General features: G+C 33.2%; 1 protein-coding gene across 1 annotated transcript; it reads right to left on the reverse strand.

Annotated features, from left to right (window-relative positions):
- Positions 1–2,574: 2,574 nt before the first annotated feature.
- Positions 2,575–7,275, reverse strand: LOC110455323. Its single transcript, XM_021505403.1, has 5 exons — positions 7,209–7,275; positions 5,752–6,178; positions 4,069–4,399; positions 3,505–3,691; positions 2,575–3,324 (listed from the first exon to the last, which is right to left on the reverse strand). The coding sequence occupies exons 2-5, from the start codon at positions 6,154–6,156 to the stop codon at positions 3,309–3,311; spliced, it is 939 nt and encodes a 312-aa protein (XP_021361078.1). The 5' UTR covers positions 6,157–6,178; positions 7,209–7,275; the 3' UTR covers positions 2,575–3,308.
- Positions 7,276–14,497: the final 7,222 nt, after the last annotated feature.

The following is a 14,497-nucleotide window of genomic DNA, read 5'->3' on the forward strand; positions in this document are numbered from 1 at the left end:
ATATGTAATTTTCCAAAACAAATTCTCCACTCATTGCTTGGTTCCCTTTAACGATATGTCATTAACGCAATAGTTCTTCAAGCCTTATATATTATGCCGGTATCATCACAGTTGGAACAAATCATTACACAATGGTTATGTTTATAAATATAAACAAAATCACCTGTTAGTTTCCACGTAAGAGATTGTAAATACACATACGTGTATTATCGTGGAATAGATAACGTGTTTGGAAAACACTGAGAAACGTTCCAAACTATTTTTGTAATATTTTCCAATCGCAAGCTATATTTTTTGTCATAAAGTTCAAACAAATGTTGAATCAATCTATCCTTCCATGTTAACAAATTATAGAACATGCTTTTGTGTCTTCTTTAACTCATTCATCTCTGAAGACACATTTGAACTCTTCCCAATTCAAAGGTTGGAACAGTTCATTATAAAACTTCAGGGGTTAATGAGTTAATGCTTAAAAGGCACCGTGATTTAGCTGTTGATCATTTAGTGCAGTAAAATAGTTACTGTGTGTGGCTCTCTGATTGTTAGTACCGTTGGCGAGTCCTAAATGGATGAAATGACCATTTAGTGCAGTAAAATAGTTACTTTGTGTGGCTTTCTGCATCTACAAACAGTTATCTTAAATCGGTATTTATTATGCGTATCAAAAGTGGTTGACTTTAGGGTAGACTGTCAGTCCCCGAACCTTGCCTTGTAGATAGAACTTATTCCGGTACGGTTAAAATGAAATACTAGTTTAAGAATAAATTATCTATTGTATTATCTAAGAGCATCACACCGGCATGGTTTATAGGAGCAATAATAACATGTTTGACATATAAATTACCCAATAACACCATGAACATGATGATCAAATAATCGAAAGTGTCTTAACATCGAAAACGTGGTAGAATAATGATGATAATTAACAAATCACTATAGAGTTTCTACTAATGTAAATATAACCACTACAGAGTTTCATACAGTTTATGAAAACACTACTGGTAATCTACGAATTTATTTCTAATTCCTACAGTTATATGTTATTGATCAAAAATAACAATAGATAATCTACTAATAAAAACAATCACTGCAAAACATCTATTATTAAATGATAAATTACTACAGATATTCTACTCCAATTAATGAAAAATCACTACGGATTAACCACTAACTAAAAAAAATGGAATTGATTATCTAATAATTTATGAAAGTCACCTCAGATAACATATTTATCAATAAATCACTACAGATAACTTACTAATTAAAAAATCACTTCAGGTAATCTAAGGATAAATAAAAATGAAAATATATTATCTACTACATAGTAAATAACAAACTATTGCAGATTATCTAATAACTATTAAATCATTACAGATTAGCTAATAATTAATAATAAAAAACAACAACACTTTAACTACTTGTGAAAACAAAACTACAGATTATCTACCTTTAAATTACAAATCACTTCTGACTATCTTATCAAAACCAAATCACTATAGGCAGCTAACGCCGTCTTTGCTTATAAAACAAATTGTCGAAGATAAATAGATTATCTATTGATTTACAAACACATTCACCACAGGTAATCTATTAATTGATAAAAATAAATCACTACAGATGATCTACTTATTTACAAATAAAATAACCAAAAAAGGTGTTTTGGAAATATCAGGTATCTGACACACTTACAAGATTTTCATTCGGCAGATTCGTGCTGAAAGTCAGAATTATACAATCATAATACCATGATGCCATACGTGATACCTGCATATATTCAATAGCACAACAATGTTTACAGGTACGTGTGTACGTTTTTAAACTTTTTATTACATATAACACTGGAAAAAAATCGCCAAAAATGCAGAAAACATTATATGTGAACATTTTTTTTTTATAAAAGTTATAATAATTTAAAAAAAACAATAGAAAATAAACTCTGATAAAAAATAAGCTTTGACAATAAAAAAAAAATCATACTTACTCTTTAATAAACTTTAACTATGAAAGCTAATACAGTGTAATAAATATCGAGTTACTGTAAATCGTTAAACAAATCATTGACATGAGACAGCGATTGCATAACGTTGGAGACAGGATTCACCTCAATATTGTCAAAGTTCTTACAATAATTACAACTATTAACTATATAAGGGCTGAGACATAGCCAAACACTTTAAATATAGCACTTCCGTTGACAACATATTACTTCTGTTGATAACATAGCACTTCTGATGATAACATAGTACTTATGTTGATAACATAGTACAACTGTTGATAACATAGCACTACTGTTGATAGCATAGCACTTCTGTTGATAAACTAGTACTACTGTTGATAACATAGTACTACTGTTGATAACAAAGCACTACTGTTGATAGCATAGCACTTCTGTTGATAAACTAATAATGCTGTTGATAACATAGTACTTATGTTGATAACATAGTACTTCTGTTAATAACATAGTACTACTGTTGAGATCATAGCACTTCTGTTTATAACATAGTACTACTGCTGATATCATAGCACTACTGTTAATAGCATAGCACTTCTGTCGATAAACTAATAATGCTGTTGATAACATAGCACTACTGTTGAGAGCATAGCACTTCTGTTGATAAACTAGTATTACTGTTGATATTATAGTACTCCTGTTGATAACATAGTACTACTGTTGATATCATAGCACTTCTGTTGATAACATAGTACTACTGTTGATAACATAGTACTTATGTTGATAACATAGTACTTCTGTTGATAACATAGCACTACTGTTGATAGCATAGCACTTCTGTTGATAACATAGTACTTCTGTTGATAACATAGTACTTCTGTTAATAACATAGTACTACTGTTGATAACATAGCACTACTGTTGATAACATAGCACTACTGTTGATAGCATAGTACTTATATTGATAACATAGTACTTATGTTGATAACATAGTACTATTGTTGATAACATAGAACTACTGTTGATAACATTGCACTACTGTTGATAACAGTTCTTATGTTGATAACATAGTAGTTCCGTTGATAACATAGTACTTATGCTGATAACATAGTACTACTGTTGATAACATAGCACTTTTGTTGATAACATAGTACTATTGTTGATAACAAGGTACTATTGTTGATAACATAGCACTTCTGTTGATAAAATATTACTTGGATATTTATTACCAAGATACTCTGTCATATAGAGTAACGACAGAGGCGTGTGTCCATACAATTGGATGACATGATTGCCGGTCCGCATACAAAACGAAATCCTGGGTGAGACCTCTCCGATTCTTGAAGATAACCGTAATTTCAGTCTTCACTGTCACTAAAAAAGTAAATAGAAAATACAGTTGAATACATCATCTGCTCAAAATATACAAGGACAATCCGGGGAATTTTATCTATTTATTGGAATAAAAGTATAAACGCTTAAATTTAATAGTATAAAACTGTTCTGTCTGAACCTAGTGTTGATAGTGTTTCTGGAAAGTAAACGTATCCATACCTGACAATGTCGACAATCTTGTTCAGATTGGCCAGCTTCGTCCGTAGGACATCTGCTGTGTTGTCAGCACTACTGCGAACCCATCCTACTAGCCACCGGGCGACTGTGTTATCAAACGTGTCGGACGACTCGTAGTAACCCTTAGAGCTAGACGTGAACAGCATCTCCAACTCGACAGGGATCTTTCCTTTAAAAAAATAATTAATCGACAATTTTAAAGATTTTTTTTAAAGAAATATGCAATTTTGTATTTTTAGAATAGGATTCAGCCATTCCTAAATTTAAAATGAAAACTGAATTTGAAACTGGAGTAAAAATAATTGAATGCCTTGTCTCTCATATTTGTGTACGCTCGTGAAGTTATTTTGAAAAAGTCTTGGTAAGTGAATACTTTTTTCTTAATGTTCACGTTAAATCCAAACCGAGAGATAGGCGAACAAGTATTAGACCTGCATGAGGTATTGTCACCTTTTTTAAAAGTAAGGTTTTCAATTATTCAATTTATGGTTTCTGTTCATAAATGCTACATCTCACACAAATTTACAAGTTCTAGCATTGACTAACCATATTTGCTTGTCAGCATCTTGTGTAGTTTTCTGGCGGGAATTGGAAGTGTAGAGCCCGTTACATCAGGTGTCGGGATCACACAGTCTCTTATGGCATTGATCCCTGCTTTGATCTTCCTATCGTCTTCCTCATCCATTGTCTCATTGATTTTATCATCTTGGGCCCTTTGGAATATTGTCCTCACGTCGCTAAATTGATTAGCAATATCCAAGTTGTGCTGCATCAACTGATCGGCGGCCTTTTTGAAATCTCGTGTCAGTGTTGCAGTTAAATCACTGAAATGAGCTTCCATCACGTTCATTTTGTTTTCCACACTGCCAAGTGTTTCCTGTTCAGTATGATAAAAAATATGAACCTTACGGTCACAACACAATCATATATTAATATCTTCAGCACATATATTGACATGCTATACATGTAATTTTCGAGTGTTAAACGCTTTAACTGAACAATCACTTGCACGTACAGTTACTAACATTTTAAAACACAATGGTCCGTTTGATTTTGATTTGTCGTTAAAAGTCATTTGTAATACCGGTATATCTCTGAAAATTTCATTCTTTTGAGAGAGCAATGTATTGATATTCACATTATGTTAACTAATTCTATATTATGTTAATTAATTCTACACAAGATATATAAATCTGTATAAACATTACAAATTGTCAACATAAAATGCAAAATATATACATTGAATTCAACTGCATAAGAAAATGTTTAATTCACAAATTGTGCGTCCAGGTCATCATTACTATGTTTAAAAGTGTCTATTACAGTCGTTAAGATATAATTGAGTCACATGGGTAACATGGCTAAGTATAATTCGGTTTTAAAAACGTAATGAATCATCGCCCATTTGGTGCAGTAATTCTTGCTGCATTGTATCCATACACAATAGATATGTACCAATTTGTACGGGTTTTTTTATCTGATAGATCTACACAATATTTTTTCTTCTAAAGCTCCAGGAGTGTCCCGTAAAACAAAGCCAGATCGTTGTGTTTTGTGTTGGCCAGACTTATGATACTGGTATAAACGCTCAACACCCACACACCTACTCAAGTCAATGGGGTCAGACACATAATGATTTCGTCTGCTATAACAAATCTTACAAATCTAAAGGACCGTGGAAGATTAGCCTTTGTCTTAATGTTATACATATTTTACACCATATTCAATGCCCTAGTAAAATTAAAAAATCTCGATTATTCTTTTAAATATGAACTTCCTTTTTCGTATTTTACAGATAATGTAAGATAATCGGTAATGCGTATGTGCACATGATAAGCTATAACCTGTATAGTGAATAACTTGGTATCAAATGTAAATGTTTTGTCAATTAACCCGTTTTATGTTTAATATTCCTGTATCTCGTCAGCTTTATATATACACATTTTGTTTAGTGTTCTAAATATGGGATCTTTTCTAATACACGTATTGCCTTTGGTGACACTATCAACATGTGATTTGTATTTATAGCTCCAGCGAAATTCGTATAAAAATAGATTTGAAAATTTTCATTGTCATCTAAACCATCATTGCAATATTATACATTATTTCAACGAGATTTTTTTTTGTTATTAAATACAATGTCTTTGCTTTATGTACAAATAAAATCATATCAGAAACAATACCATTTTCAACACTTGATCCTAACTAATTAAATATTCCGAGACTTACCTCCAACCGTCGAACTGTGAGCTCTAGCATTTTCTTGTCATCTGCAGCAATATTTAAGGTTTTAATCACGGTGTCCGTGTATATGTCTAATTTCTTAGTATCTATCGTTTCCTCGACCTTAATGACTCCGTCGTCCCCGAACATAACATTTTTACAATTTTGTAATATTACAGTTTTCTCCATCTGTTCCACCATGGTCTTGATAACATCCATCAGTTCCTTATTCTGCTTCTGCAGTTCCTCATTTTCCAACGTTATCAGCCTCAGCTTATGTTCCCGTTCGTCGATCATTGAGGAATCATCCTGCTGACCTTTCGTACAGCTGAAAAGGCTACCTCCAGAATTGCTCTTCTTTTTCTTCAGACCCGACTTGTTTCTAATTTCACTTCGTTTTTCGGAGGCCATTGTATTTGTTTATGTTGTCTCCCTGAAATTAGATTATCATTTTCATACCATCAAAATGCAATTTAATTAAAATGCAATGCAAATTGTAAGGAATGTAAATCGTTAGAATCCATCTATTAATTATTACGACATTATCAATTAAATTAATTATTAATGACTCAATTTTTATCTATGAATTCAGATGCGTTCATGTCTCAATTTAGCACTCCAATCAACGCTTATGTGATTGCACCTATACAATTTGGTAATAGATACAGTATCGGTAAAAATGAATTGCACTGCGTCACACAGATGCTTCCTCCTTCTAGGACACATCAATGAAGCTAGGGGTCAAAACAGTGTATTGTCATTGGATTGATACATTAAAATCTTCATTTTTAATCAGATCGTTGATGTTTTTGTTCAAAAATGATACTAAGCATTCTCTTTTTGTCTTGAAATGACAGCTAACCCAAACGCGTTTAACCCTCTGTAACAATAACGAAATTCAGTCTAAAACGCGTATTTTAAAACTCAAAAATGGAATTCAGATGATTTCAAAGAGCGATAATTTGGTTTATGAAAATGAAATATGTATTTCATATGAATTGATTAAAGCCATAAAAAGAGCAAACTTTTTTTCTTTCTTAGTCACAAAAAGTTCATATTCAAAAAGGTTATACCAGTATGTATTTTAAACTATAACTTGGTTAACCAAAACAGACCTTTGAGAAAAAAAACCTATGCAAATTAGATCATTATACCAAACGAACTATTAAATTAAAACTACAATATTAACTACATTTTTATCCGACAATAATACGTCTATTTTAATATATGTCTCGTATGTTGTCACTGCTATGTATTTGTCTTAAAATTGATAATTTAAAGATAATATAAATTCCAAACCCTACTAACGGTATACACACCTACATGGTCGAAATACATTCGAAGGTCTGACTTACAAACAAAAATCAGTTAACTAGGGCACAATATATCATCAATGATCAAACAAATAGTTAACTTTCAGAATACATAAAAAGCAACAACAAACTTAGTGATTTTGCACCTACCAGTTGCAACAGTAAGACGCTCCGAAATAGGCTCACTCTCTTATCAAACCGCCATTTTTACCTGTACTATTTTTTATTTGGCCACGTTCGTTTTGGCTTATTGCCAGTTTATTGTACATAGAATTGATCTGAGAACGAAAAGGCGAAGTATGTTATATTTACACATGCCATGACACTCGTTTGGAAATTTCAGTTTGAATTAAATGAGTCCGTCTGGTGATTCTTTTTAATTTAAACAATTATTTGTTAATCAGATATTTTAAAACTACTCGATTTGTTACTGTCATAAATAATGTTAATGTTTATATTGTAATAAATCTTGGTCTATAATACTTGGAATATATCGGTCAGATATGTACACTAGATCATAGCAGGACAAATATATACCCCCTAGTCGGATTGTTGGTTTATTAGACACTAGTAGAGCTTGGAGTTAAGTGATTCATGCTTGTGAAAAAGAGACCCAAGTGCCTTACAGTCACCTGAAGTAAACCAAACGAATTTGGATGATATACGTGTCTACTGTTTATTAATATAGGATATCCACGAACGTTTGTACCACGAAACGGTCTAAATGGCTTCAAATCACAAAGGAAAGTACCCACCGACATTTCGTGTTATACAGTATACAGAGATATATTTCAGTAATAAGTTTTGTACAAAAAGAGTCCTATGGGTATATTTGCAGACGAAAATAGCGCATAAGTACTGATTTAAAACTGGTTTGATGTCAATTTTCATCAGTCATTCACCAAATGTAGAACGACTTCAATGTTGATGAAAATGTAGGAAAAGTAGTTTTTTTAAAGATTTATTAATACGCATTCTGAACCCACTGATGCTCCACCATTAGTAATTGTTTAACTCATCCATATTGAGCACATAACCCGATTGAACCAATGAAAGGAGACATTTTTATACACCGATTCCTGTCTCAGTTGTTCTGCTTTGCGAAGGAATTGTGAAGGCATGCGTTAAAAAAGGCTAACTAGTTTCAGTGGTTCTGCTCAGTGTAAGTATGTGTTCTGTCAGCTGTTTTCCATACATATATACCAATCAGTTCTGAAATTGAGCATGCACCACTAAAGACGAAGGGAAACATACGAATGAAAATTAGAAAGATTCCTCAAGCACTATTGGAGAAAAAGCTAAAATAGAAACTGTTTAAGGGGACAAAAGACCACAAAATCGACAAAATTTCAACTTTTCCATGCATGGGTAGATGATATATTATATCATTATACAATATTTATGCCTGATTCAAAGCAATAGTCACTATGGCAAGTTTGTTAACGATGTGAATATTAATGTTATCATGAACATTTTTTGTGAAAATGTACTGGCAAGTCGTATATGGGGTACGAAAACACCACAAAGATTACAAATTACTCCCCTTGTATCATGCCATTATACAATATTTATACAAACAGCATAATAATATTGCAACTTTTTGTAATTTTAATAAAACAGGTCAGAAATCAATGCTGAATGATACAGTGTCTGATATATACAGCACCCTAAAAAGTACTGACCATCACACCGTTTCATTTCATGTTACAGTAGTACTAAAAAGTATCAACTGCATGTACCAAGCATAGCGTAGCAAAGGCACCAGCATACGGTGGAATAGGCAATGGGGGTATTTCTCAAGTTTGTTTTGTGTGTGAAAGATAGGCGATTGGTGTCTGTGTTCTTTTTTATGTCACAGTTCTTCCGACCATACTACACATTTAACACACTTTCAGGCACATGTCACTGGTGAGAAACTAAAATGCGTTTCTTGGGAATTAAGTATATTTGGCAGTACATATCAAAAACTCTTTTGTAGAGAAAAAAACCCAATTTTGATATGTACATTAAATCTCATACAGAATAAGCATCACCGCAAACATTTAGAAACCAGAGCATACTATCATCACACAATTATGCAAATTGGTTAAACCTACAAATGTGTTACTTGCAGACAAATATAGGTTTAAAGGAACTTGACAAACCCAACAAACCTCTGTACATTACTTTGACCGACGAAAAAAGTTAATAATGTAAATTTTCGTTCAGTTCTTTTTGTGATGGAAGTGGTGGTAAATTTTGTGTTGTAGATAGGGAGTTTGCAGTTTCAAACTTTGTAAAAGGCTCTGGCTCTTTGGAACAATCTGGAAAACCCAAGAGAAGTGTACGTGACAATATATGATAGACGCCGGTCACTTTACCGTAATGAACATGGTGGTCAAAGGGCTCTAGATAGGACAAGGCATCCATAGATAAATGCGGCAAGAACATATCTACTTGTTCGCATGGATATAACTCTATTTTTGTATGACATGTTCATCCGGAGATATATATCCTGTGGATATGCCCGACACAATTAAATATTGATATATTTATTCCTTAACTCGCGGATCACAAGACTATATAGGTAATGCACACGAACCAACAATAGTGCATACGTACAGTGTTAAACCTATTTCTATTATAATTTCTATCATTCTTTGAAATACAGAATGACTGAATGCGTTGTTCATAGGCATTCTCATCCTCGATATCCAGGGCTTACGCTCACTTTCGCTCTCTACACCCCTGAAATATGTCATAGCGAAAGTGAAGGCTCGGTGTGCGCCACCTTGTTGATGAGACAAGAATACTAGTTCAATCCTTTGATGTACATCAAAAGAATCTCGCGGTCACGTCACGGTAAAAATTGTCAGGTTTTGAAGTCGGGCGTCTCTCCTTTGTCATCTTCGAAGGACATGTATCAGCCTAGCGATTGGTCATGTTTTTTTGCAAAGGACCAATCAAACAGCTATCTTCGTGCCTTCAATTTTGCTATGACATATTCCAGGGGTGCAGAGAGCGAAAGTGAGCGTAACCCTGGATATCGAGGATGAGGCATTCTGAAACCAGAGAAAACCCCTGATGTTACAACCATTAAAGTGCTTTTTATCTATCCGAATTGAGAACATGAACTGAAGAAACAAGCGATGGAAGACTGTATACATCGCTGTCAGGCTCAATTGTTCTGTTTTGTGGAGCTATGCGTTTGAATCAAATGTGTTTAAATTGTTTTCATTTTTTCACATCTTCTTCCAATCGGTATCAAATTTGAGCATGCACTACTAAAGACGAGAGAGAAACTTCAAATGACATTTGAGACAATTGCTGTTTAAACTTTTTAAGGCGGACGACTGGCAACAAAATAACAAAATGCAACAACAATTTAACTTTTTTTTTATTTTATGCATGTGTAGAGGATGTATTATACCATTATACAATCTTTATACAAACAGCACGATAAGGTTGCAGCTTCTTGCAGTTTTAATAAAAGAGGTCAGGAATCAAGGCTAAAGGATATAGTTCCCGATATAACCAACACACGGAGTAGTATTGACCATCACACTGTGCTATGATACAAAGCCACGCTAAAACAAGTTCATGTTATACCAGTACTGAAAAATGTCAACTACGTACCAAGTGTAGTGTAGCAGAGTAAATGAAAGTGTTTCACCAGCATACGGTGGAATAAGCAATGGATGTATTTCTCCAGTTTGTTAAGTGTATGAAAGATAACCGATTAGTGTTTATGTACTTTGCTATATCGTCAGTTCTTCTGACCATCCTACGCGTAATACATACTATCAGGCACAAGTCACTAGTAGGAAACGAAACTGAGTTTCTAATAAATAAAGTAAATTTTGCAGATAAAATCACAACTTTACCTTGTAGAATAAAAGCATTGGAATATGTTGAATTTATTTTCTTTCCTTTGAATACATGTCACAGCATTTACAATTGATTTGGTGAATTCCTTCGCTCAAACGAAAGTGTAGGATAACAAATTAATTATGAAGAATAGCACCATCGTAAACATTAATAAACCATGGTATCATGTTACCACTGATGTTTTGTTATTACTTAAGAGGGTTAAACTAACAATTTGTTCCCTGTGGACAAATTAAGGGTTTAAGGAGCTTGCCAAAGCCAACTTCCGTTAGTGCAATTGTTCAGAGAATGAAAACTATTGTCAGGTATGTAAATCTTCGTTCAGCTCGTGCAGTAATAGTAGTGAGGTTCATAAAAGACTTCTTTAGATCTTGGGACCTATATGAAAAATGTTCAATACATAGAGGAGGAAAGTTTATATGACTGGGAATAGGTGTTTAGGACTGGCAAGAACATATTTTCCAATGTATTTACTTTTTGTCTCTTGTGTACATTTGCTACACACGTTTCCTTCATAGAAAAGATAATCGGAGAAAAAATACAAGAAAACTAAAAGAGTACATAGGTAGTGTGTTGATACTATTAATGCTCTTTGTTCGCATGGATGTGACTAACGCTATTATTGTAATGACATGTTCATGCGAGAATATATACCATGTGAATATGCCCGACACATTAAAATCTTCATTGAAGTCTACAGTTTCAATTCCTTGTGTTCATCAGTCTGTATTAAGGTGAGACACAAGGAAATTATGAAAAAACTTTGGTTAAGAACTGTTTTAGTCTTAATTATAATAATTTATTCATCAACTGCAGAACTACTGAAGGGATGGTGAAAATGTTCGGAAAGTAATATATGTGTAAAGAACGGTGATGTAATTCAGCAATCTGACGAGATATATAAACCATTTGATACATACACCATCAACTTTGGTAAATAATGAAGGAGTTCGGTAAATTAATATGTTAAGAGAAACGTATATGTTTCAATGGGTTTTTTCGTTACAGGTACGTTTATATTGAGTGACTAGTTTCAATGGCTTTGTTCAGTGTTGGTATGTGTATAGACTGTCTGCTGTTTAACTGTTTTTGTTTAGTGTTGGTTTGCGTTTGTATAGAATAGCTATAACCTCAATGGTTCTGTGCATTGTAGATACGTATATAGACTGTCTACTGTGTTACTGGTTTGTTATTGAAAGTATGCGTATAAACTGTCAACTGTTTTACTGCTTTTTCTCAGTGTAGTTATGCGTTCATATAGAATAGCTACAACCTCAATATATAGTTTTGCTTGTATAAACTAATTAGCTGCTGTCTAAATAGTGTTGTACAGTGTATGTATGTTTTGGTACTGTCAAAATTTCTCCTCGAGAGAAGACAACCATGTTCGTTTTGTTAAGAAAGGTAACCAGAAGTACAGACTAGCTAGAAACAGAGGCATTGAGGATAACAGATGATAGTGATTCTTCATGAATGTAGGTAAGAATAAATGATTACCTTAAACTCGAAACACAGGTAGGTCAATCGAAATTGGATTGAAATTCATTTTACCAATAATATTAAAATAGGGTTTCAAAATAAAAATGATAATGCGTTCAATAAATAATTGAGGTTAAATAAGTTATAAAACCTGGAGAAGAGGCAGCCTTTTCTCAACAGAATTAACTGGTGTGACATCTGATTTAAAACAAATTTTATACAATAATAGTAATGCTAAACACAAGATGCATGGTGACATGATATGCTCCCCTTTGTGGCTGATTTTGATATACCTACTGATATCTACCATGTACAGCATAAATAATATATACACAATATATTCCGACAAACCCATGCATTATACAAACTTATCAATAAACAAATAAGTTAAACATAAATATCTTCATAAAATGATGTACCATTACCTCACCTGGAATAGGTTTCGTGAAGCTGTATTAACCCTTTCACCCCTATGTAACTTAGGTAAACTCTACCACGTATTAATATGGACAAGTCCATTATGGTTTACAGGGGTGAAAGGTTTACTAATTGGTGACACATGAAGGTAAAATTGGAGGTCATTTGTATAAAACTGAAAACAAAACATACATGTCATGGGATTCAAAAACCTCACTTATATCTGTGTTAAATAAAAAGGCAAATTTGACCATTTGACATAAGGATCCCTGTTCCACTGCTAAAAACTGTAACTACCGATTAGAAATGTCCCCCTGGCATGAGTATAGCTTCTATTAATCACTTCTGAATTGAAAACTATACCTTGTGATAAAATAAGTAAGATATAATCAGCAGCAGTGTTCTGAGTGTAAAAATTAGCAGCACTTCACAGGGATTCTAACCCTAGACTTCATATTGTTATAGTGATGGTCCAACCAACTCACCTTCCAGGTCGATGAAATCATTCTAGTCCAACTGTGCTACAGTTATATTTAAAATGAAATTAACAGGGGCTTACTGTTTATACGAAAAACGACAGTGCAGTGGGACAGGAAACCTTAATAGTCTTCATTGGTATTGGTAAATGTAGTGATACAACTGGATCCTGCAACTAGTTATTCAAATAAGTTCTGAAGATTTTTTAACTAAAGTGTTTTTCATATGGTAGTATTGTGTTTCTTTTTTTTTAAGGATGAATATTGTATTTCATTATTTTACAGGTTAATGCTGATGAAGGAATTCAACGAAATAACGACATGACAAACTTTTCTATTTAAAAAAAAAAAAAATGGGGGGGGGGGGGATTTCTCTCTGAACGTTTATATTTGTGTATCAGTAACCAACATAGTTTTTTTTAACAATATTTAAACAAGAGGCCCAATGGGCCTGCATCGCTCACAAGGTATAAAACTCCCACTTGTAACCTTAAAGTGATCTAAAATAAAGCTACAGCCAAAATATCAGTATTTATGATTAAAATTTGTTCAAAAGACCCTGTTAATTTTTTTCAAAACATTTCGCCCCTGTGATTGAAAGTCGAACAAAGTCATTATGTTGAACACATTGTATAGCCTTTCATCTCAGGATGAAGCTTGCAAAGTATAAACATGCTGGGACCCATGGTTATTCATAAGAGGTTGTTTAAAGATTTTAAACAAATTTGACCCCTGTGACCTTGAATATAATTGAAGGTCATTCATTTGAAAAAACTTTGTAGCCCTTCATCTCAGCTAGCTACTGGCCAAATATTATCACCCTGGGCAGTTTGGTTATTGAGAAGATTTTGTTTAAAGTTTTTAACATATTTGACCCCTGTGACCTTGAATATGGTTGAAGGTCATTTATTTGAACAAACTTTGTAGCCCTTCATCTCAGCTAGCTACTGGCCAAATATTATCACCCTGGGCAGTTTGGTTATTGAGAAGATGTTGTTTAAAGTTTTTAACATATATGACCCCTGTGACCTTGAAAGTGGGTAAATGTCATTCATTTGAACAAACTTGGTAGCCCTTGATCCTAGTATGCTGCTGACAAAATATCATCACCCAGGGCATTTTGATTATTCAGAAGAAGTTATTTGAAGGTTATTTAAGACAATTGACCCCCTGTGACCTTGAATATAAGTCAAAGTCATT

The sequence above is a fragment of the Mizuhopecten yessoensis genome, unplaced genomic scaffold (genome assembly GCF_002113885.1).
Source record: "Mizuhopecten yessoensis strain PY_sf001 unplaced genomic scaffold, ASM211388v2 scaffold8195, whole genome shotgun sequence".
NCBI lineage: Eukaryota > Metazoa > Mollusca > Bivalvia > Pectinida > Pectinidae > Mizuhopecten > Mizuhopecten yessoensis.